General features: G+C 46.8%; 1 protein-coding gene across 1 annotated transcript in view; it reads right to left on the bottom strand.

The window, feature by feature from the left end:
* Positions 1–4,793: 4,793 nt before the first annotated feature.
* LGMN (legumain) overlaps positions 4,794–21,291 on the bottom strand; it is a 34,842-nt gene continuing 18,344 nt past the window's right edge. Inside the window, exons 3-14 of the mRNA XM_020875939.2 lie at positions 19,255–19,352; positions 18,067–18,148; positions 16,618–16,703; positions 15,423–15,498; positions 14,704–14,766; positions 13,343–13,409; positions 12,334–12,452; positions 12,158–12,247; positions 9,867–10,067; positions 7,841–8,011; positions 5,686–5,753; positions 4,794–5,387 (exon numbers count right to left, since the gene is read on the bottom strand). Coding sequence (XP_020731598.2) covers positions 5,345–5,387; positions 5,686–5,753; positions 7,841–8,011; positions 9,867–10,067; positions 12,158–12,247; positions 12,334–12,452; positions 13,343–13,409; positions 14,704–14,766; positions 15,423–15,498; positions 16,618–16,703; positions 18,067–18,148; positions 19,255–19,352 — 1,164 coding nt within the window. The 3' untranslated portion in view covers positions 4,794–5,344. The remainder of the gene's footprint in view (positions 5,388–5,685; positions 5,754–7,840; positions 8,012–9,866; positions 10,068–12,157; positions 12,248–12,333; positions 12,453–13,342; positions 13,410–14,703; positions 14,767–15,422; positions 15,499–16,617; positions 16,704–18,066; positions 18,149–19,254; positions 19,353–21,291) is intronic.

Raw genomic sequence — 21,291 nt, 5'->3', positions numbered from 1 at the left:
CTGTCAGATTAATGGTGGCATTAGGTTAAAAATAAAGTGCACAATAAATGTAGTGCACTTGAATCATCCCCAAACCATCCCAACCATCCTCCCCATCCCCACTCCATGGAAAAATTGTCTCCCATGAAACTGGTTCCTGGTGCCAAAAAGGCTGGGGAACTGCTGGTCTACAGGGAGTCCAGATGAACTCACTCCTGGGGGCAGCTGTGCATATTTTTGGTTTAATGAGAGCAGTCAGCACAGGATGTGCCTGAGCGAGTGGAGGGCACGTAACCCACCTGGAGGAAGCAGATGGCTTCCTGCCAATGATGATGGCTGAGGTGGGCCTTGAAGAATGAAGAGTTGGCCTGGTGTAGAAGGGAATCAAAGAACCCCTGAAGATTGCAGGAACTCTCCACAGTGCTCTTGAGTGTCTGGTGAAGACCCATTGACAGCTTCTATTCCAGACTATCTTCTTAAGAGTGTTTGACTAGGAACTTCCCTGGTGGCCGAGTGACTAAGCCTCTGAGCTACTAATGCAGGGGTTCGAGCCCTGGTCAGGGAACTAGATTGCACATGCTGCAAGTGAAGATCTTGCATGGCACAATAAAGATCAATGATCTGGCCTGCTGCAACTAAACAGTGCAACAACAACCAAAAAATAGTATTTTTAAAAAAGAGTATTTGACTAGCCTTGGAAGATACAGTTGCTTTCTCCTGGGAAGAGGGCAATTTTTTTTTTCCTGACCAAAATAATTAACTAATGTCTCTCACTTTGAAAGAATCTGTCTCCTCCGACAGGGCCAAAGTGGGACAGGTCTGCTCACAGCCTTATTCCTAAGCCGGACGTTTCTCAACCTGATCCAGATGCACTGTGTGGACAGCATCTACCAGGGCCCACCTCCGCATGCCCCTCAGGGCACTTGGCAGGCCAGGGGAGGCAGCAAATATGAAACACATGCACCTGGATGCTGAGGGTGATGAAGTCCCTTGTGGTGGTCCCAAGAGTTTCATATCTCCTGCCAGCATGTATGACATTGTGGCAGGTGACCTTGTTATCGTGTAGGTGGGGTAAAATCTCTGACTCTTAACAGTTTTTGATGAGGAAGATGGAAGAAAGTGAAAAATCACAGAAAATGAAATAGGAGTGTGCTGTATGCAGAGTCACCGGTCATTTCCAGATCAGGTGTACATATAAGTACCGCGCGCTAACCGATTGCGCCACTGGAGCTCTCCAGATCAGGTGTACATAAAGCCTGAAGCAAAGAGTAGTGGGAGGTGAGGCCAAAGGGGCAGCCGGTCAGGTCCTTGAATGGCCCTGGTTGGCAGCACAGCAAGTCTAGAAATTCTGTACCCACATAGAACAGAACTGGAGGGCCCGGGCTGGAGGCAGCAGCAGTGAGCACTCCTAGCATTTAGACTGTTGTCTTAAAAGACAATGTCTCATGAAGACGCCAGTTTCCTGGAGAAATAGCTGATCCCAACTTTGGGACAGGAAATGTAGAATGAAACATTCTGATACACTAGATAGGAAGGAAGTGGTGGAAGTTTCTCAGCGTCATGTCGAAAGGGCTTGGGTTGTCAGTCACGGACTCATGACTGCATTCTCCTCTGCCTATCTCCCTGCAACCACTAATCTACTTTGATGTTGTTCAATTGCTCAGTCGTGTCTGACTCTTTATGATCCCATGAACTGCAGCACGCCAGGCTGCTCTGTCCTTCATTATCTCCTGGAGTTTGCTCAAAGTCATGTCCATTGAGTTGACGATGCTGTCTAACCATCTCATCCTCTGCCACCTGATTCGCTTTTTGCCTTCAATCTTTCCCAGCATCATGGTCTTTTCCAGTGAGTTGGCTCTTCACATCAGGTGGCCAGTGTATTGGAGCTTCAACTTCAGCATCAGTTCTTCCAGTGAATATTTAGGGTTGATTTCCTTTAGGATTGACCTCTGAAAGGGCTTGGGAGTCCACCCTGGGAGTCCACCAGGACTTCCCTGCTGGCTCAGCTGGTAAAGAGTCCACCTGCAATGCGGGAGACCCGGGTTCGATCCCTGGGTTGGGAAGATCCCCTGGAGAAGGGAAAGCCTACCCATTCCAGTATTCTGGCCTGGAGAATTCCATGGACCATATAGTCCATGGGGTTGCAAAGAGCTGGACGCAACTGAGCGACTTTCATTCATCCAGCCAAAAATGGACAACTTGAGCTTCCGTAGAGAAGTACAATGGATTGAAACCCATAGAAATATGTAAATCCTCTGGATCCAGCTGCTAATTTATAAGAGACCTGGGCATCATAAAGACATGCTGAGCAGCAGCTTATATATGCAATCAGTGAAGTCCAGACTGAGAAACTCCACTGATCTCCAGCCTGGACCCTTCAATGGAAATTGGAAAGGGAGAAAACAAAAAAAAAAAAAGATGAGAGAATCTGTAGAATAAAAACTATAAAAGTGTCCAGGGATGCACACTTGTACTAAAACCACAGAGAACACAAGGAGAGTGGCTACTTTGGGAGGGAGGAGCAATGACTGGGATGGAGCACAAGAAGGGGCTTCCAGGGCGGCCAGTGTGATGGTTAATTTTATGTGTCAGTTTGACGGGGCCATGGTGCCTACATATTTAGTCAAATATTATTCTGGATGCTGTAGTGAAGGATTTTTTTTTTTTTGGATGATGTCAACATTTAAATGAGTAGACTTAAAGCAAAGCAGATGACTTTCTGTAATATGGGTGATGGTGGTGATTTAGTCGCTAAGTCGTGTCCTACTCTTGTGACCCCATGGACTGTAGCCTGCCAGGCTCCTCTGCCCATGGAATTCTCCAGGCAAGAATACTGGAGTGGGTTGCCATTTCCTTCTCCACGGGATCTTCCCAACCCAGGAATTGAAGCTGGGTCTCCTGCATTGCAGGCATATTCTTTACCAACTGAGCTATGAGGGAAGTCCTGGACTGCAGTGCCTCCTCTGGGTCTCCAGCTTGCAATTTTCCATTTACTAAGCCTCCAGTCATTGATTCCTTCAGGTAATGTCTCTATATGTATATAGAATGTCTCTATACGTATACACATCCATTGCTTCTATTTCTCAGGAGAATCTTGACTCATGCATCTGGTAAAGTTCTATTTCTTGACTTGGATGGTAATTACAAGGGTATTTCATCTCAGCATTCATTAAGCATTGTACTTGTTTTCTGGATCTGCTTTCATTTTATCGTGAAAAAGTAAAGTATCCTTTGTATTTAGGTATGTAAATATGTAGAAAGGGGATTCTAATGATGAATACAAACTGTTATTTGGGATTTGGCGGGGGGAAAGGGAGTGGCCATGTTTTGCTTTTAAAGTTTCTGTACCTCTTATGATAGAACATGTTTTGGATATAACTAGGGAAGCAAATTGCTGGTCCTAGTTGTGATACACATAGAAAGGTCACCTTTATCAGAAATCTAATAGAAAATGGCTTAACCTGAGGGATGGAGAGTTCCTTCCACTGGGGACCTAAGAACCACAGGAGGAGAAAAAAAAGTCAAGGCAGTGTGACTTAGGAAACTGTCATTTATTTGAGAAAATGAACAAGCCTCTTTTAACCTCTAGAGCCATGAACAGTCAAGTTTCTGCACTTGTTAAATAGTTAAATATATTTTTGTTCTACAGGGAGGACAAAGAAAAAGAGGGAAGCAGGGTTACAAGCGCAGGTAACAGTTCTAGGAAAGAGGACAGAGTTTTCCCTACCTGGATCTTGTGTTTTAAGAGACTCCTTTTAAAAATTCTACTTTTTGAACATCAGTCAGCCCTGAGGGTTGCCCATTCTTGAGCTTTAGTGATGAGTATTTAAACACCATATGCTTCTTGTACTTGTTAAAACCCTAAAGCTCCCCTAGATTCGCAGGACAGTAAAAGTTCTTTATCCTGGTCACAGGATTGACTGTATTAAGACAGCCTCAGAGAAAGGATAACCTGAATAAAAACAGGCCCATTAGAAACAGAAGTATCACCCTGGAATTAACCCTGTTTGACACTATCTCTACTTTCAGTCTCTACCTCCAAACTTTAAAGGCATCTATCACTGCTAAAGAAGACACTACATAAACAGAGGTGGTCACAAGTGTCCTGGTTTAGTGTTCCTTTAATCCACATCCCCATTAGCATTGATTATTTCCACATTTCCTCTCCCCAGTTCCCAGCATCATGCATCTACTTTCCATTTCAGTAGACTTGTTTATTTTGGACCTTAGATACAATGGAATCATGTAATACAGGGGTCTTAGGTAACTGGCTGCTTTCCCTAAGCTAAATGCTGGAGCTGTATCAGAGCTTCATCCTTTTTTGTTGCCGCTTAATATTCTACTGCCTGGGGAGAGTTAGTGTTCTTTTGAAATGTCTTTCACAAAGCTATGGTGGGTATCACCCCTTGTGGGACACCAGGCCAAGAGAAACAAGGGTAACGCAGGCACCCTCTGCCCTCAAAGATAACCTCCCAGACCCCATGTGCGGCATATGGCAGACCCCAACATGTGCTGGAAAGGATCCAAGGGAAATGCAAATACCAACAGACAGAGGAGAGCAGGAAGTTGAGGAAGACAGGGCACTTTCAGATACACCTTGAGGATGGGCCAGGCGGAGGGGCAGGCGCTCCAGGGTACAGCCACAGCAAGGAACAAAGGCACAGGAGGCTGAAAAGTACAGCAAGTAGGGGGACGGGGGTGCTGGCAGGAAGAGTCAACCAGCGGGGCGGGGAAGGGGACAGGAGACAGACGGATGGCGGGGGGCTCCACTAGGAGGGGCCCGGAACATAAACGAAGACATCGGGGAGCTGAAATTCATACTCAGATGCAGTGATAAATCTTTATTTTTTAAACTTGTCCATTACTACCATATAAAATATAAAAGCAATCCAAGATTACGCTATTTTTGAAAAATAGTTTTCCATTTGGGGTTTGTGTCCCTCTTCCAGAAAATCACGTGAAGACTTAAGAGGTTCTGACGTCAGATTCCGCAGAACAAAGACTCTTTCATTGGCCACAGAAGTCCCAGTGAACTTCTTACTCCTTAAACGTCATGGGCAAAACACCCTCTTAAAAAGCAAACACACGCTTCTCAACACAGAGCTTGAGCTTCCCAAGTCTCTGGGCTTTTCAGAGGATCACACAGGACCTGTAGGTGCTGGGGGAAGTGGGTAAAGGTGAGCAAGCCATCCTGGGAGAGGCCTGGAGCGTGGCTCCGGTGGCCTGACCGCATCCCTGGGAGGACCTACAGCCGCTGGGGCTGGGGGACGGGAGCCTCCCTCAGGCTCCAGCTCTCCAGTCTCTGATCAGCACACATTCTAAGGGACGGTGATCACATTTGGTAAAGCTTCAAGGAGGCAGTGTTTCAGTAGTAACCAAGGCACACCTTGTTCATGGACAATTTTATTCTGTAAGAAACCGGAAGAAGAAGGTGGTAAGCTGGAAGTCGTTCAGCTCAGAAGAACTGAAGACAGAGAGAACTCACCAGGGAACAGAGAGGTGTAAGACAGACCCACCCAGTCCAGCACCCCTGGGGATGCATCTGTCTTGAATTCCTCCACAGTGAGAGGCAGAAGCCAGCAGAAGCAAACTACCCACATGTAGAAGGGGATAGCAAAGCTGCAGACACCCTTCTACTTTCAGAAGGACCCCACCTCCTTACCTTCCCACCCCCACTGACCCTTTAAACGCCAGGTGCTGGCTTACCTGTCAATCGGATAAGGGTTTTCACAAAGGTTGACCAGCACGTACAAATGTCTCAAAGCATACTCATACTAGAGGAAAACAAACCAAAATGCACGATCAGACATCATCACTTTATAACACATCAACTCCTAACTTGGGAATACATACAGCATCTAGACCAGTGGTTCTTGGGACTTCCCTAGAGGTCCAGGGGTTAGGATTCTTTCACTGATGAGGGCCCAGAGTTTGACCCCTGGTGGGGGAACTAAGATCCCATGAGCCACCTGGTACACCCCCCCAAAAAAAAAAAAAAATTAGGCCAGTGGTTCTTGACCTTTACTGAGTCAGGGACCCCCTCCCCCCAACTTTGGATAATCTGGTGCGATTTATAGACCACTTCCCAGGAAAAATGCACGTGCACAGGAGATTTGCAGCACTTTACAGCAATCCTATAGCTCCTTCAAGTCCAGGTAAGGACTCCTGGATGAGAAACTCCTGGCCCTGCTGCCCTCTGTCAGCTCAAACCTCCTCTGGCAGCCTGGCTTTTGGTCTGGAACAACTGACGAGGTATGGTTAAGTGAATGCTAAACCGGATGGCAGTGAAGACTGAAATAACTGGGGATGTTATTCTTAAAAAGCACTTCAAGGGAATCTATGACCTCACAAGAAGAAGAAAGAGGAGATTCGCTTTCTGTGATTCCAAAGAGCAAAAAAGTAACATCCAATGATAAAGTATTCTTTGAAAATGGAAAATTTAAAGTTATTAAAGAGACTGCTTTGTTAAAAAATGAAAAATAAAACTGAGATTCTCTTAATAATGGTGAACCATCTCCTGAATATAATATTTCCAGGTGGCTCCATCTGGAAAAAAAATCTGCCAGCCAATGCAGGTAATGTGGGAAATGCCGGTTCAATCCCTGAGTGGGGAAGATCCCGTGGAGGAAGGAATGGCAACCCACTCCAGTATTCTTGCCCGGAGAATGCCATGGACATAGCAGCCTGCTGGACTACAGTCCATGGGGTCGCAAAGAGTCAGAAGTATTGGAGGGTGATCATGATCTGCATATCACAGCCCAGACAGAACTTTCTGCAATGACAAAAATATTCTATAACATTCTCAGTTCAGTAGCCGCTAACCACATGTGGCTCCTGAACACTTGAAATGTGGGTACTGTGGCTAAGGCACTGAGTTTTCCATTTTGTTTCATTTACTGAATGTACATTCATGTTTAAGTAGTCACACACAGTGAGGCTAGAGACTACTGTATTAAAGAGCACAAGTCTAAAGCGGGATTTGGCAAACTTTTCTGTCCTGGGCTGGATAGTAAATATTTGAGGCTTTGTGGGCTGTCTGAACTACTCAACTCAGCCGCACCATGAAAGCAGTCAGAGATGCCGTGTGACTGAGTACAACTGTGGCTGTGTTTCAGTAAAACTTTATTTATAAAACACATAGCTATGGCTATGTTTCAACAAAACTTTATTTATAAAAACAGGCTGTGGAGAAAAAAAACTCAACAGTCTGTGGGCAGGAATGGGCTGGTGGGTCACAGTTTGCGAATAACCCCTTCCTTGAAGGATCCAAGCATCATCTAAGTACTGACCCAAAAAAGAGGGGTTTTTAGGTACCTTCCAACCCTGACATTCTACAATCTGCAGAAACCAGGTACTTTCTTCTCCATGCACCAGGGACTGACTTCAGCAACAAATCTTGGGAAGAGGTCAGAACAAACCCAAAAGGGAGAAAACCTGTGTGGCTGGTGTGAGGGGCAGGGGTTAGGGGTGGGGCTTGCCAAGGAAAGCCTAGTGTGAAGACAAGTCCCCTTCAAAGGCCAACAGAAATGGGAGATGAATCGTCTATAACTGGGAAACTCTCCCAGCCACTGGGACAGTTAAGAGTGTCTGGGACCAAGACTTGCGGGGGGGGGGGGGGGGGGGGCGGAAGGTCAGTGAATGTGGATGACATTCCCCTTCTCACATCCCACCAAAGACCACAGAATGGGTCTGCTGCTGTTTCCTTCTACACCATGGAACTTTCTACAAGGCAATGCACCTGGTCTGATACCCAGTGGACCACACTAACTCGGGTGTGGAGTTGAAGGTGCAGAGGAAGGCCAAGCTAGTTGGCCACGGAAACCGGGGAGCAGAGGCCGGCGGCCCCGGGGTCTGGGCTTACCGTGGGGTTGTGCCAGTTGAAGCAGTGTGAGCGGAAGTGTGACACGGCCGTCTGGTAGCACGCGTGATCTGTGAGCGGGGCTCTCTGGGACAGGAGCCTGTCCACCTCGGCGGCAGACCCTGAGACCAAGGTGACAATCTTCTGCACTGACTTCTCAATGATATTCCTGGCCTGTGAAGCGACATTTATTTTTTTACACTTAACACAGTCTCTCTTAGAACCCTGGACTGGTTAGATGCTTCTCTCACACCGCCCCCACTCCACTATGTTCAGAGATGCCAACAGATGCTTTCTGCGGCAAAAGATGTGCACACAAGGCTTCTTTACAGCTAGAAACCTCCAGAAATACCTTGCCTCTTAGAGATCTTCTGGCATGATGGGAGTATTTAAATCTAAATACCTGAAGAGCAGGTATGGCCCAGACTGAGGAGGCAGGGGTGGGGCTGCATAGAAATTGTGTCCCAAAGTAGACTGTGGTTCCATAAACGGTGCTGTGTGTTCACAGGCACCTCTGTCCATTCTAGAAACCAGCAGATGCTTAGACAGAATGACACAAAGGGGGAGGGCATCATTTTCTTCCCGGATGATGAAAACCAGCATCGCAAAGGGGCAGCTGCTTCCACATCATCCAAAATATATAATCGAGTCCCCTGACCCTCCCACTCCCCAGCCAGGGTTTGTTCCATTCATGCCCAAACATTCCCTGCCCTCTGTGTATTAGACCAGCAGTTTTCAACTTGTCGTCTAGGACCACGGAGGTGCCCCAGATTTCTTGGGGGCTCCATATGTCCTCCCTTTCTCAGCTATGTATCTGTGTGAGGCTATACTTTCTTTATATATTTCAGCCAGAACTACAGAGCCCAACAGAGTGAATGCAGACACAGGAACAGGGATCAAGCTATCGTCTATTATGCCGGGCACAAAACAGGATTGCAAAAAATGTTGTGATGCCACTCTTCTCACTCATATTCTTTTGATCTTAGAAAATAATTCATTTTTATAAAAAGTATATTAACACAAAATGGGTTTATTATTACTTCTGAATGAGTTAATGTTTTACAAATCTCAGTGTTCATTTCTAAAGCAGTAAATGCTGATATAACCCACAAAAACAAAAGCTCTTTGGGATCAATACTTTTAAGCGTGTAAAAAAGTCTAAGTGGAAAAAATACGAGAACCGTTGTATTACACTGTGATAACAACAAAAGAAACCATCCTGGGGTAGCTAACTGTTAGAATCATGAGATACATGCATTTAAGACAGTTTACATTTTTTTTTTTCTTTCTTAGACAATTCAGGCCGTGTCCCAGCACATCAGTTCCTGAACTGTGACGATTGCAGGGGGGTGGGGGGGGATGGGGGGGGGGGAATGCGGGCATGGGTGGGGTGGGCAGAGTCAGCACAGCTGGCTTTGTTGGAAGGACAGTCAGTCTCTGCCAGGTGTTTCGAGAGTACACTCCTGGTGGTTCTACTCACACAGCTCCAATTTGAAAAGAAATTCACCAGTTCCAAACAAACTGATGAGCTATTGAAAACAAACCCAGTTATTGTAAGATTGCTCAAGAATTTTAGGAAGAATTTGGGGCAGTGACTATGATTTCCTAAGCCAGCAGAAATTTTTTGTGGGCTGGATTTTTTTTTTTTTTTTTAATATGATTAGCTACTCACTCACCAAGCAGCAAAGTGAAAAATGTCTCCTAAGCAACTAGGGGTAAATAAAGAAACACCCATGTGCCTTGGCTTCTTGGCAGAAGACAGGTCCCCTCCTTTTGCTTCCTGCTTCAAAGAGGTCAAGGCCAGTTTATCAAGGAAGAATAAAGCTGGCCCCTCTCCTGCTCATGTGTGTCCATTTCACAACGAGTAAAGGAAAGTTTTGTTTCCCATATATTCCCGTGTGGTAGGAGGAGGGTGATCCCAGAGCTCCATCCCTTGGTTCCCACCAACACGGAACTACGGTCAGGAGGCAGATGGGGCTCACACATGCTCCCCGGCGAGGCTGGGGCCTAAAACTTCGCCACCACTCACCTCCAGATGCCTGTCGATCTTCTGGACAAGACGCCTGGACTCCTGCAGATCGTTGCTGCTCATCAGCTTCCTTTTCATGATGGTGAGTGGCACCTCGGGGCTTGGAGTGAGGTCAAGGCGACTGACGGGGGGCAGCGAGATGGGAGAGCTAGCTTTGTGTTTCATACCCTGAAACTGCATCAACTTCATGGCAGAGATGGACTGGGGAGGGAGAGAGAGTTGGTTTGAGTGGGAGAAGCAGAGGTGCCAAACGTACCCTGGGTCCTGGAGTCCAAGTTCGCCCCACGTGGTTTTGGGACCACGGAAGGGTCACAGTCACAGCCTGAAAGCACAAGTTCAGTCCTCAGCAGTGGGCGAGGTGATGCATTTGAGCACCTGAAACCCACCGATGATGAACTTTGAGGATGCCTGGCACCCTTTGCAGCAGAACTGCCCCAGTTCTGCTGAGCTTGGACCAGAGTCATTTCAGCCACGGGTGATGCTAGGTTGTGTCAGCACCACCCCCATGCTCACCAGCCTGCCCCTAGTGACAGAAGGAAGATGCAGAGCATCTGGCGGGTTAGAGCTGAGGTCTGAGTCCACTGACATGGGAGAGCCAAAGCCACAGGGGCACGGGGTGGGGGGTGTGGGTTGGGGGGTGCGGGGCTGACTTGGCATCAGGGTCTAACAAGCAGGCCCGACTGCCTGGCTCTGTCTGCCCACAAAGGTCACTGCAGACTGAATCCCAATTAAGAGGAAAAGAAATGTTGCAAGCAATCATGTTCCTAAACCAAGCAACTAATCACTAATTACCAAAACACTAATTTAGAAACAACTCTAAAACAAAAAATAAAATACGTGTGCATGCTAAGATACTTCAGTTGTATCTGACTCTTTGCAACCCCCTGGACTATAGCCTGCCAGCCTCCTCTGTCAGTGGGATTCTCCAGGCAAAGATACAGGAGTGGGTTGCCATGCCCTCCTCCAGGGGATCTTCCTGAGTCAGGGATCGAATGTATGTCTCTTTTGTCTCCTGCAATGGCAGGCAGTTTTTTACTACTAGCACCACCCGGGAAATACAGGCATAAATATATAGAAGTATAATGCTTAGAAAAGATTCTTTAGGGGACCTCCATGGTGGTCTAATGGTTAAGACTTTGCACTCCAATGCAGGGGGCATGGGTTCCATCCCTGGTCAGTGAACCAAGATCCTGCATGCCAAGTGGCACAGCCAAAAAATCAAAATCCTTCGTACCTCCTCAACCAAGAGCAGACCTGGCCAATGCTGAGAAAACTACAAGGAACAGAAAGCCTAGGGCAGAAGAGCTGCTGCTGGTACCTTCCCCTCCATCCAATCCCTCAACAAAGCCATGGTGCCATCTTTGACCCTGCCTCCCCCAAGTCACCCCTCCCTGGCTTCTCTCCATTCCTCCACTCCACTACCCACCTCTCAGGCTGACCAGGCCCACAGCCTCCTGAGTGCATGTCTCATGGCCTGTGACTGGCTCCAGGCCCTCCCATCCACACGCTGCCCAAGAAGTGCTAAAGGACTTCAGGACTGACAGGCTCACCAGGTCTTCTAGAAGGCCAACGCTTATATTAAAGGAATTCGGCTGGTGAGCTCTCAGATGGTGGCAGGCCACTGGAGGAGGGCATCCGGTCATACAGACTACTGGGAGCACTACCCCCCTCCCCATCACCTCCTCTGCACATCCCAAGGGCTGGCCCCACAGGTGGGACTTGAGGCCCAAGCCTTCAGCAGCCACCTAATGCGACTCTGTCAGGACAGCTCTGATGGACTTACTTATTGGACCACCTAGGTCCTTTCACAGCTGGAGGCGATACACGTCTCTAATTTAGAGCCTATGGGTCAAGATAACATCCTGCAAGTGCAGGAAGGCTGGACACATCCAGCATGTGGGGTTCCAGGGAGCAAAGCCACAACACTCACAGGATGAGATTATTCGCTAACCTCTCACCAGGCGCTAAGTCTATGTTTAGTGTTGGGGATGTGCTGCTAACTTTTGCCTCCCAATCACCTTGCGCGCTAGGGCTTTGACCAAGGAGGAGACGGAGACCCAGAGAGGACAGGTAGGTGGCCCAAGCCTCAGAACTTTGTGAGTTTGAACCTGAGTCTGATTCCAAAGCCTGAGCAGACTCTCCAGGACAGAGTGGCCATGAGAGGCAGAGCCAGCCCTGCCTCGGCCATTCCTCACCTGCCTGGATCCCGGTTCTCTTCACCGGGGGATGAACGTTCCCGGCGAGTCAGCCTAAGACTTGGGTGTTGTCAGGCCTGTGAGGCCCCTACTCACCTTGTTCCCATACTGCATGACGTGGCTGGTGTTGGTGTGGGATTTCACCAGCTGGTACTGCTTGTGGAGGGTCTCTTTGGTCAAATCCTCCTGCAAAAGTGAAAACGTTTCAAGCCTTCTGACCACCGCAGCTGACACGTAAGCCTCCACTGAGCAGCCAGCCCCCGACGGCTCACCACGTCTGAATCTTCCATCCAGTTGACACTGTACCAGTCCCCCAGGTACGTGGACCGCTGCTCATCATAGTAACAGGCATAGGACGACTCCTTGGGGTTGGCAGCCGTAGTTGCATAAACTGCAAGGAATTAAAGATGCCTTTCAGGCGTGTTTTATCCTCAGCTATCTGAGGATTCCCCTGGAAACTTGAGTTCTTGCTCCTCTCCTGGTGCAATCAAAGCACATCACCTGTGATCAGCTCAGGGAGGACAGGGTGACCTCCCTACATCCAGCCCTGTTCACTCAGTTACAGTAACTCATCTAAAATTAAAGGTAGAAGAAAGAGAAGACAACTGATAGACACTTTCTGCTACAATGAGTGAGCAGGCATGCTTATTGGGACATCAAGCTGTTTTGGAAAAGTGCTAGAAGATCAGAATAGCTGAATCTTGAAGGGTATGGACCTCATTTCATTTCCAGAGAAACAGAACATTTACTAATATTAGAGAAACATTTAGGTTGACTGAATCTATGAGCTACCACTTACTATCCAGCCACCATGGACTCAGAGCTATGCTGGATAAATGTCATCACTTAAAATGTAACTCTCCAAAAAAAAAGGTGTAACTCTCCCAACAGACACTATCTTTATCCCCATTTTACAGATGGGGATAACTGAGAGTAAAAGAGGATAAGTCATCTGTTCAAGATTAGACAGCCAGCAAACAACACATTACAAAGGACAGAGGCCAGTCCAAAGACTATAATTTTGGACTTAGGTAGCCCTACGAGAACCTGGCAGAGCACCACAGAGCAACATCACGTCACCCCCGAGCACTGATCCTCCAGAAGTAGAAGCCCAGAGCTGCCCACAGTATCTCCCTACTTCTAGGCACCAGGCTGCCCCAGGCCCCTGCTTCTATAAGACACTTGGTTCTTCCCATAGGCAGAATCAGTGAATGTCCAATTGCACTGCAGAGCATGGTGCTCACCCAGCCCAGCTCAGAGGTCAGTGTACCCACCACCTACCATTGATGTCGGGTGGCAGGTGGTTCATCATGGACCCAGACTCGCAGGCTTCAATGTAGAACACCATCTAGGAGGCAAATGAGACAAGTGAACTCCCCCTGGCCAGGCATAGACCTCTCACCAAGGCCACTTTGGCTCTGCCCACTCTCTTGACCCATTTCTCAAGAGACTTTCACTTTTAGGAGACATCTGTGCTATAAGAAGCTGCTGCCAGAGGCTACAGATGCTGTTGTCATACAAACCAGAAGGACTCAAATTTGTGTATGGCTAGTAGTAGTAGTAGTAGTAATCGCTCAGTCATGTCTGACTCTCTGCAACCCCACAGACTGTAGCCCACCAGACTCCTCTGTCCATGGAATTCTCCAAGCAAGAATACTGGAGTGGATTGCCATTCCCTTCTCCAGAGGAGCTTCCTGACCCAGGGATCAAACATGGGTCTCCTGCATTGCAGGCAGATTCTTCATCATCTGAGCTACAGGGAAGATCCTTGTGTATGGCTAATAAAATAAGATGATCTATTAGCTGAAATAATGCAGGAAAAATGGAGCCATACATGATGCTAAGAAAAACTGATTTTCCATCCAATGCAGGGTACAATTTTCAGGAGCAAAACATGTTACTCACACAAACATGCCAGAGCTATGCAGACTCCATACAGGGTGCAAAAGGGGCCAGAGAGGGCCAAAGGAAGAATAAAGTGGTATCTTCTTCCCCAGCCGCCCCAGACTGGTGACAATCCCAGAAAGAGCAATCTCCAAAGTGTGGTCCTTGGACTAAGAGCATTGTTGGAAAGGCAGACCCTGGGGCTTCCCCCCAGAAACACTGAGCCAAATGCTGGAGGTGGGGTCCATACTGTGCTTTTTGTTTTTTTTTAATTCATTTGTATTTTTTACTGCACTGGGTCTTTGTTGCTGTGTGCAGGCTTTCCCTAGTTAAGGTGGGAGGGCTTCTCATTGCAGTGGCCTCTCTTGTTGTGGAGCACGGGCTCCAGAGAGCAGGGTCAGCAGTTGTGGCACATACATTTAGTTTCTCCCAGGCACGTGGGATTGTCCTGGACCAGGGATCACACCCATGTCCCGGCAGTGGCAGTCAGATTCTCAACCACTGGACCACTAGGAAAGTTCCCACAATGTGTTTTAACAAGATTGCCAGTGATTCTGACCGAACAGCTGAAGCTTGAGAATCACAACAAAGTTATTCCTGGGAGACCAGAGGTCAAGATTGACGGAAAGGACACCTTTTCCAAAACAAAAAAAACACAGCCAATCCAGAGTTAGAAGGCCCATCACAGCACCGTGGGCTCTGCTCCCACTGCTTCCCTCATATCCTTTCCCCAAGGCTGCCCCAAGCACCGACATTACCTTTTGGTACATCTTGTGTTCGTACATGTAATGGATGGTCTCATTCAGGTCCTTTACATGAAGCTGAAAGGTAAGAATATGGACACTCAGACCAAACACTTCAAGAGAAACCATGTGCTGGATAACCCACTAATCAAGTCCCAGTGATGCCTTATAAATTCTTATTTAGAACTCCTTAGAGATGATTATGGTGTACAGCATCCCAGAACATCGTCAAGGGCTTTGTTCACATATCAAAGAGAGGAAGCAGATGTGCCTCCTCATCACTTTGCCCAGAGCGCTCAGGGCTGTGTTCTATGACTGCGTCTCGTGCAGGCACCCAAGTTGAGGGACAGTGACTGATACTGTGATGTCAGTAGACATGCAGGGAAAACTTGCCACAAGAGACGCCTCTGGATAGATTTCAAACTGCTAAATGCAGCCGCATACTTACCAGCTGCACAGAAACCACCCCATGTAATGTAATGTAAACCATGTAATGTAGGACATTACAGACACACATCACAGGTGTACTGCCGACACTGAGGTTTTGTTTCCTGTTCTCCCTGCTTGCCTTTTTTTTGGGGGGGTGGGGAGGGGCTACCCTTCTCAGCTTGTAGGATCTTATTTCCCTGACCCGGGATCGAACCCGAGCCCTTGGCAGGGAGAGTGCAGAGGTCCTAACTATTGGAACCCCGGGAGTTCCCCACGGCTTGTTTCTAAAACATTAAGAAACTCACATCCTCGTTAGGAAACACCAGTATTCCAGTGGCTCCGTGATCCGTGAAGTAAACGAACACGTGGTCCCGGGGGCCACTGCCAAGAGACACACAGACAAGCATGAGAGTCGAGGTGGGCCATTTCCTGCTCCGTGTCTCTGAGAAGTCACTCCAGTCAAAAAACTTGAGGAGAAGCCTGAGGATTACAGTCTCCCAACCAGGTCGGAGGAGGAGCACAAGAGACCGCCCTTTGGCTTGTTCCCTTTGATCCCGCTGAGTGCTACTCTGAACCACGAGGCACATCCCAGAGCCTGGAAGCCCAGGACGGAGCTCAGCAGACAGCCCAGGGTGATCGGGAGAGTGGGGGCCTTTGGCCATTGGGCCTCATCCCAGGCGGCCACACTCTCCTACCAGATATCCCCAAAACGAGTAAGGGAGCCAGGACATGCCATCAAATGTGGTCAGTTCCGACTGCCCTCCAGGGCCCTCGGCCTGCACACAGCCTGGGAAGGCCACCGGTGCTCCCTCACTGGAGGGCCCTGTTCCAAGATGGCAGAGGTGTAACAACTCACTTGGAGGCAATCTGGTTTATCCTGCTCGAGATGTCCCTCTCTGCTCTAACTCATAGCAGCTACCTGAGCGCAGGTCTCCCCTCAGATACAAGCAGAACAGCACCAGCTGCCTAGTACCTGAGACTCTGAGGCCATGCTCCCAAGCTCCCTGACGTCATGTCAAAATGCTGCATAAAGAGATGCTACATGGGACATCTCTCACCCACAGCCAGCAGGGCAAGCACTGGGATGAGTTTTCTTCAACACGGAGGTTTGCTCTGAACTTATCAATGTCCTCCTCCCACTGGGCTGACCTGCCATCAGAGCACAAGGCCGGCGGGAGGCTGGGTGGGGGTCCTACAACCTGACTGGCCACAGAGCTTCACGCCGGCCTCAGGGTGTTCCAATAGACTAGTAGCAGGTTTAAGCGATGGGGAACGTTTCATTTAGAGTAACGAGGGACCCTGGATCACAGGGTTAATTTGTTACAGAAACGGCTGCCAAGAGAAGCCACAGGTTCTGTGCAGGCTGTCAGGACAAAGGTCCCCACGCTGCCATCTCTCACCAGTAAACAGGCCGGAAGCAAGAACAAGGCCTAAATGAATTCTCGATTCTGGAGTACCAGGTCATTCAGAACAAAGGGACAGACATAAAACAGACGTTACCTCTTTAAGACCTTTCCAGATCCTACGCCCTTCACTGCTTCTGCATCACCTCTCAACACAGCAAGGAAATTTTTCGGGGTGACATCCTACGAAAAATCGGGAGTTGAAATCAGATGCGGCAGTCACTTCAAATCAGTGCGTGTGCTGAGTCTGTAGCAGAGAGCCCAGGCCATGCCCACACACCTCCAAGGCTTAGAGATGAAGGGCAAACACTCTGTCACCAAGAAGACCCAAAGCAAGGTTGGGGTTCCCAGGACATGTGCGTGACCCTGTCTCAAGCATCGTCTGGTCTTTGGCTGATGCCATTCAGCAAGCCTGCCATTTCTTCTTGACCATCATAAAGTCCAGGTGGAGAAACCCAAAGATGTCAGTAGGAAGGGACAAACAGCAGAGGAAGAGCATGTGGCCTCAGAGACACAATACAGATGGAGACGGAAACTTCTGGGCCGACCTTTGCAACTGGCCTGCCTCCTCAAAGGCTGAATCCCAAAAACATCCCTTAAAGGGGACTTTGTAAAATGGATATCTGATTATTTAAAACAAAAAAACAAATTACAAAAAAGCACAGAGCAAAAAATATAAATCACCAGAAATTCCACCACCTAAATTTTGGACATTTCCTTAAATAAGTCTATGGAAACAATTTCACAAAAATGGGATCATCTATGTTATATGAATGATGTATCTGATTTAATTGTTCTTGAATTTAAAAGAGAAAAATAAAACTGGAAGAACTGCTAAACTTCATAGAAATATTTCTCTCTCACAAGAAATATTGGTTTCTAAAAGATTCCACTGAAATTAAGAGAAAGAGGGTATGAAATCCAGAAGGCTAATGAAATTATGGTGTTTTTAAAAATGTGTCAATGTACTGCGTTGGCCAAAAAGTTTGTTTCGTTAATGAATATGCTGTTCAATAAAGTTCATTGTGAAAATGAAAAATGTCTTTTATTTTTACCTAAAACCAAACAAACTTTTTGGCCAACCCAATATATACCCTCAATCAATTGGGAAGAATACTTTGGAAGTGATATACTATTACAATAATGGTGGAAAACTATCTCAGCAAAATTCAGAGATACTACTTTGCACCAGGGCTGGCATTTGAGAAAGTTGATTTTCAGAAAAGGACACAAATAGTTTATAATCAGATTAATGACAGTATCTTAAGAAAATCAGGCATTATGGAAAGAAACTACTGAGATTTAAAGTATAATAAAACTAGAAATAAAAGATTGGTAGACTACCACTAATACTTTTTTTTCTTCTTTCTGCTTTCTTTCAAAATTCACAGAAATTATGCCTCAGGCACAAATCTCAATATAAACACAAGATGCTGGCCACAAATCTGTCTAATGAGGCCCTGATTCCAGAAGAACAAGGAAGAGGGGAAAAGCATCGTTGAAACGAAGCAGACCCCACCGGCTCCGACCCCGCGCTCTGCCTCACCTCGCCCGTGTAGTCCTTCACCACGCCCTGGTACACGTCTGAGCCGTTGGGCCTGTTGATCACAACTCCCGGGGTGGGATTGCTGAAAATCAAAGGACCCAATGAAGCACACAATTTGATGTATCTCTGAAATCTGCATCTTCATAAATATGTTCTGGTTATGCATAAAAGGACTAAACAGTCATGACTGTCACAGACACTTCTCATCACCCACCCAGGTCCCCAGCATGGTAGTGGTTTTAGTAGCCCGAAGGTCTTGGGGTCCCACAAGTCCTGAGCTCCTAGCTGGAGCAGTGAAGGGCTGAGCTCTGCAAACTGAGGACAGGAACCCAGGCCCCCGTGTACCTGGCCTCCTGATGGACACCAGCTGGCATGTTGGAGGGGAGATCTCATCAAGAGATCTCTCAGAGAAAAACTACTTTCAGAGAGAGAACAAAAAACAAGGCTTTCATGCAAGAGCTTAGGCATTAAAGCTCAGAATGGATTAGGAACCATCATGTGATCACTGGAAAGGGCACAGTTGGGAACCGAGGAGCTGGGAGACTAGAACGGGTTAAGAGTCATACCCATACCTGCTGCTGCTTTTTTTTTTGGCAGTGGGGGAGGAAAGGGTGAGCCACTTGGCACGTGGGATCCAGTTCCCTGACCAGGGATTGAGCCCCCTGCCCAGAAGCTCGAAGTGTTAACCAGTGAACCACCAGGGGAAGTCCCCCATACCTGCTGTTTCTGATCTCCTCAAGAAATCAGACAAGCAGGCATGAGAGAACAGTTTGTAAAATTAAATTCAGCAATTTTTTAAAGAAGGAAATACGTATAGAAAGAAGGGTGGGAGGATCTAAGCTACAAAGGAGCCTCCTGTGCACAGGCCTCCGAGGCGCCCCGGCGCAGAGGTCAGGAACAAACACCACTGAACCTAGTGATGAGTTGGTTCTCCAAGCCGAGAGGGAACTCATGCTTTAAAGCTTGCAAAGCCCGAACCTCAGCACCTTCACTACCATTTGCTATGTCCTTGTCATTGCTGGGTTCCACCAAGTTATAGTCAAAGCTCTACATGAAGTAGGTGGGTGGAATTTCAGCTGGGAGTCAGCTTACATTCTAATGTTAGGCTGCCCATCTAAGAATTCCTGAGAATCTGTATTTTTTTAAAACGCCCTGAAGTTCCTCACCACCAAAGGCCTCCATACTCACTCTTCAGAGTTGGCGATGTCGTCATACATCATCACGATGATCTGCTCATCAGGGATCCCATTTCGGTGAACGATCTGGTAGGCGTGGCACGCATCTGCCTGGGAGAAGGGGTTTTATCAAGTGTTAGATTTTGCCCAGAAGAAGCCAATTTGGGAGTTTTCACGAGCAACGTGTTCTTTCTCATGGAAGAGGTGCTGTGTCCCAACCCCTATTGGTCAGGTATTTAAATCAGTTTAAAACACATTCATTTACCTTTTTCAGTTCAATTTTTAAAAATCCACCCTTCACCATGAAACTCTCATCAGGCAGTTAGTGTAATTAATATGTGAACTACACTCACACACACACACACACACCTACCACCACCACATCTACAGGAAACAAGGGCTTTTGAAAGTCCTGAATAAGTTATTTTCATTTTCCACACCATAGAAAAGGCTCCTGAAAGCACTGATTTAGGGCTGAAGAACAGAATGACAGAATGATAAACCAAGAGATTAAAAGCTTAGCGGTTAGTTCTGTATCACACAGGATTCTTCTGGCTCCAGTAACCCTAACCGCCACAGTTGCTGTTCAGAGAACTGAGTGAAAAACTCAAAAATTCAGCTCAGGAACTAAAATGAGGAATGTGTTCTTTAGTTTAAAAAAAAGTAACAAGGGTGACCATAGTAAAGGTAAAAGAAAAACTTTGCTAATGAGATTCCTTGTCCATAAAAAGGTCAAGACAATTTTTGCTTCCTTTTTCAGATGATACAGACTACACTCCATGACATGGAAATCATTTCAGGACAAAAGGGGAAAATGTTACCTACCTTTCTGCTTTTATTTAATTATGTCTTTCCTAGGGCAGAGTATAAAAGAAATGCCGTGCCCAGTTACTTGCCTCTCTAAAGAAGAGGGCTTCAGAAACCGTATGTCCACAGATCATGTTCTAAACAGCTCTTAGCAAAGCAACTGAAATAGAGCTCACACACCACCAAACCCAGCACTCTGCCTGTAGATGTCCCAAACAAATGGACTTTATAGCAAAAATGGGTGCTCAAAATACAGTTGCTAAATGTTGTGTCGGTGAGTCCAAGACCTGGCATTCAAGAGCTATTAGAGGAATAGATAACTGAATATGAAAACATACATTTATGGACTTGCTCTACTTGCCAGGCACTATGCTCAGACTTTCTATGTACCATCTCATTTAATTCTCATCACAGCCCTCTGTGACAGTGATTCCCATTTCACAGTGAGGTCGTCAAAGCTTAGGGACGGGAGGTGACCTGTCCAAGTCACACAGCTCAAAGTGAAAGATTCTGGGCATTCTGACTCCAGAACCTGATCTTTTTTTGTTGTTGTTGTTTTGTTTTTTCATTTATTTTTATTAGTTGGAGGCTAATTACTTTACAATATTGTAGTGGGTTTTGTCATACATTGACATGAATCAGCCATGGAGTTACATGCATTCCCCATCCTGATCCCCCATCCCTTTTGTTTTCTTTTATTTTTTTTTTAAATTTATTTTTATTAGTTGGAGGCTAATTACTGTACAATATTATAGTGGGTTTTATCATACATCAGTACCTGATCTTGCTTTCAGACAATACAGAAAAATAAACTGTCTGATGTTCATATAATGGGAGTACCATAAAGCTCACACAAATGGAATACCTAAAAATGAATGAAATACAAACCATGCTTCAAGATACATGAATCTCAGGAACATAATGAGAAAAAGAACAAATGCTAGAAAAAAAAATTCACTATGATTACATTCATATAAAGGTCAAAACAGGCTATAGGAAACATTATGTTGTTTAGTTAAATACCCAGATGGTAAACTCTAAAGTGAAGTAACATAAATCTAAGGAACTTGCCCTCTTGCAGGGTCAAGATTGGACCAGACAGGGGACTGCGGGTACTGAGAGAGTCAGTTCTTAAGGTGGGTTGATAAGCAGTCCAGGGGTCCCCAAGGAGAGAGGGGTCTGGAATTCTCAAGGAGGAGAAAAGGACAAAGGTTTTTTTTCCTCTACATTCCTTAGTCTTAGT

This window comes from Odocoileus virginianus, chromosome 16 (assembly GCF_023699985.2).
Source record: "Odocoileus virginianus isolate 20LAN1187 ecotype Illinois chromosome 16, Ovbor_1.2, whole genome shotgun sequence".
NCBI classification, from domain to species: domain Eukaryota; kingdom Metazoa; phylum Chordata; class Mammalia; order Artiodactyla; family Cervidae; genus Odocoileus; species Odocoileus virginianus.
Note: the sequence above shows the minus strand (reverse complement) of the source record. Positions and strands in the feature narration are given on the sequence as shown.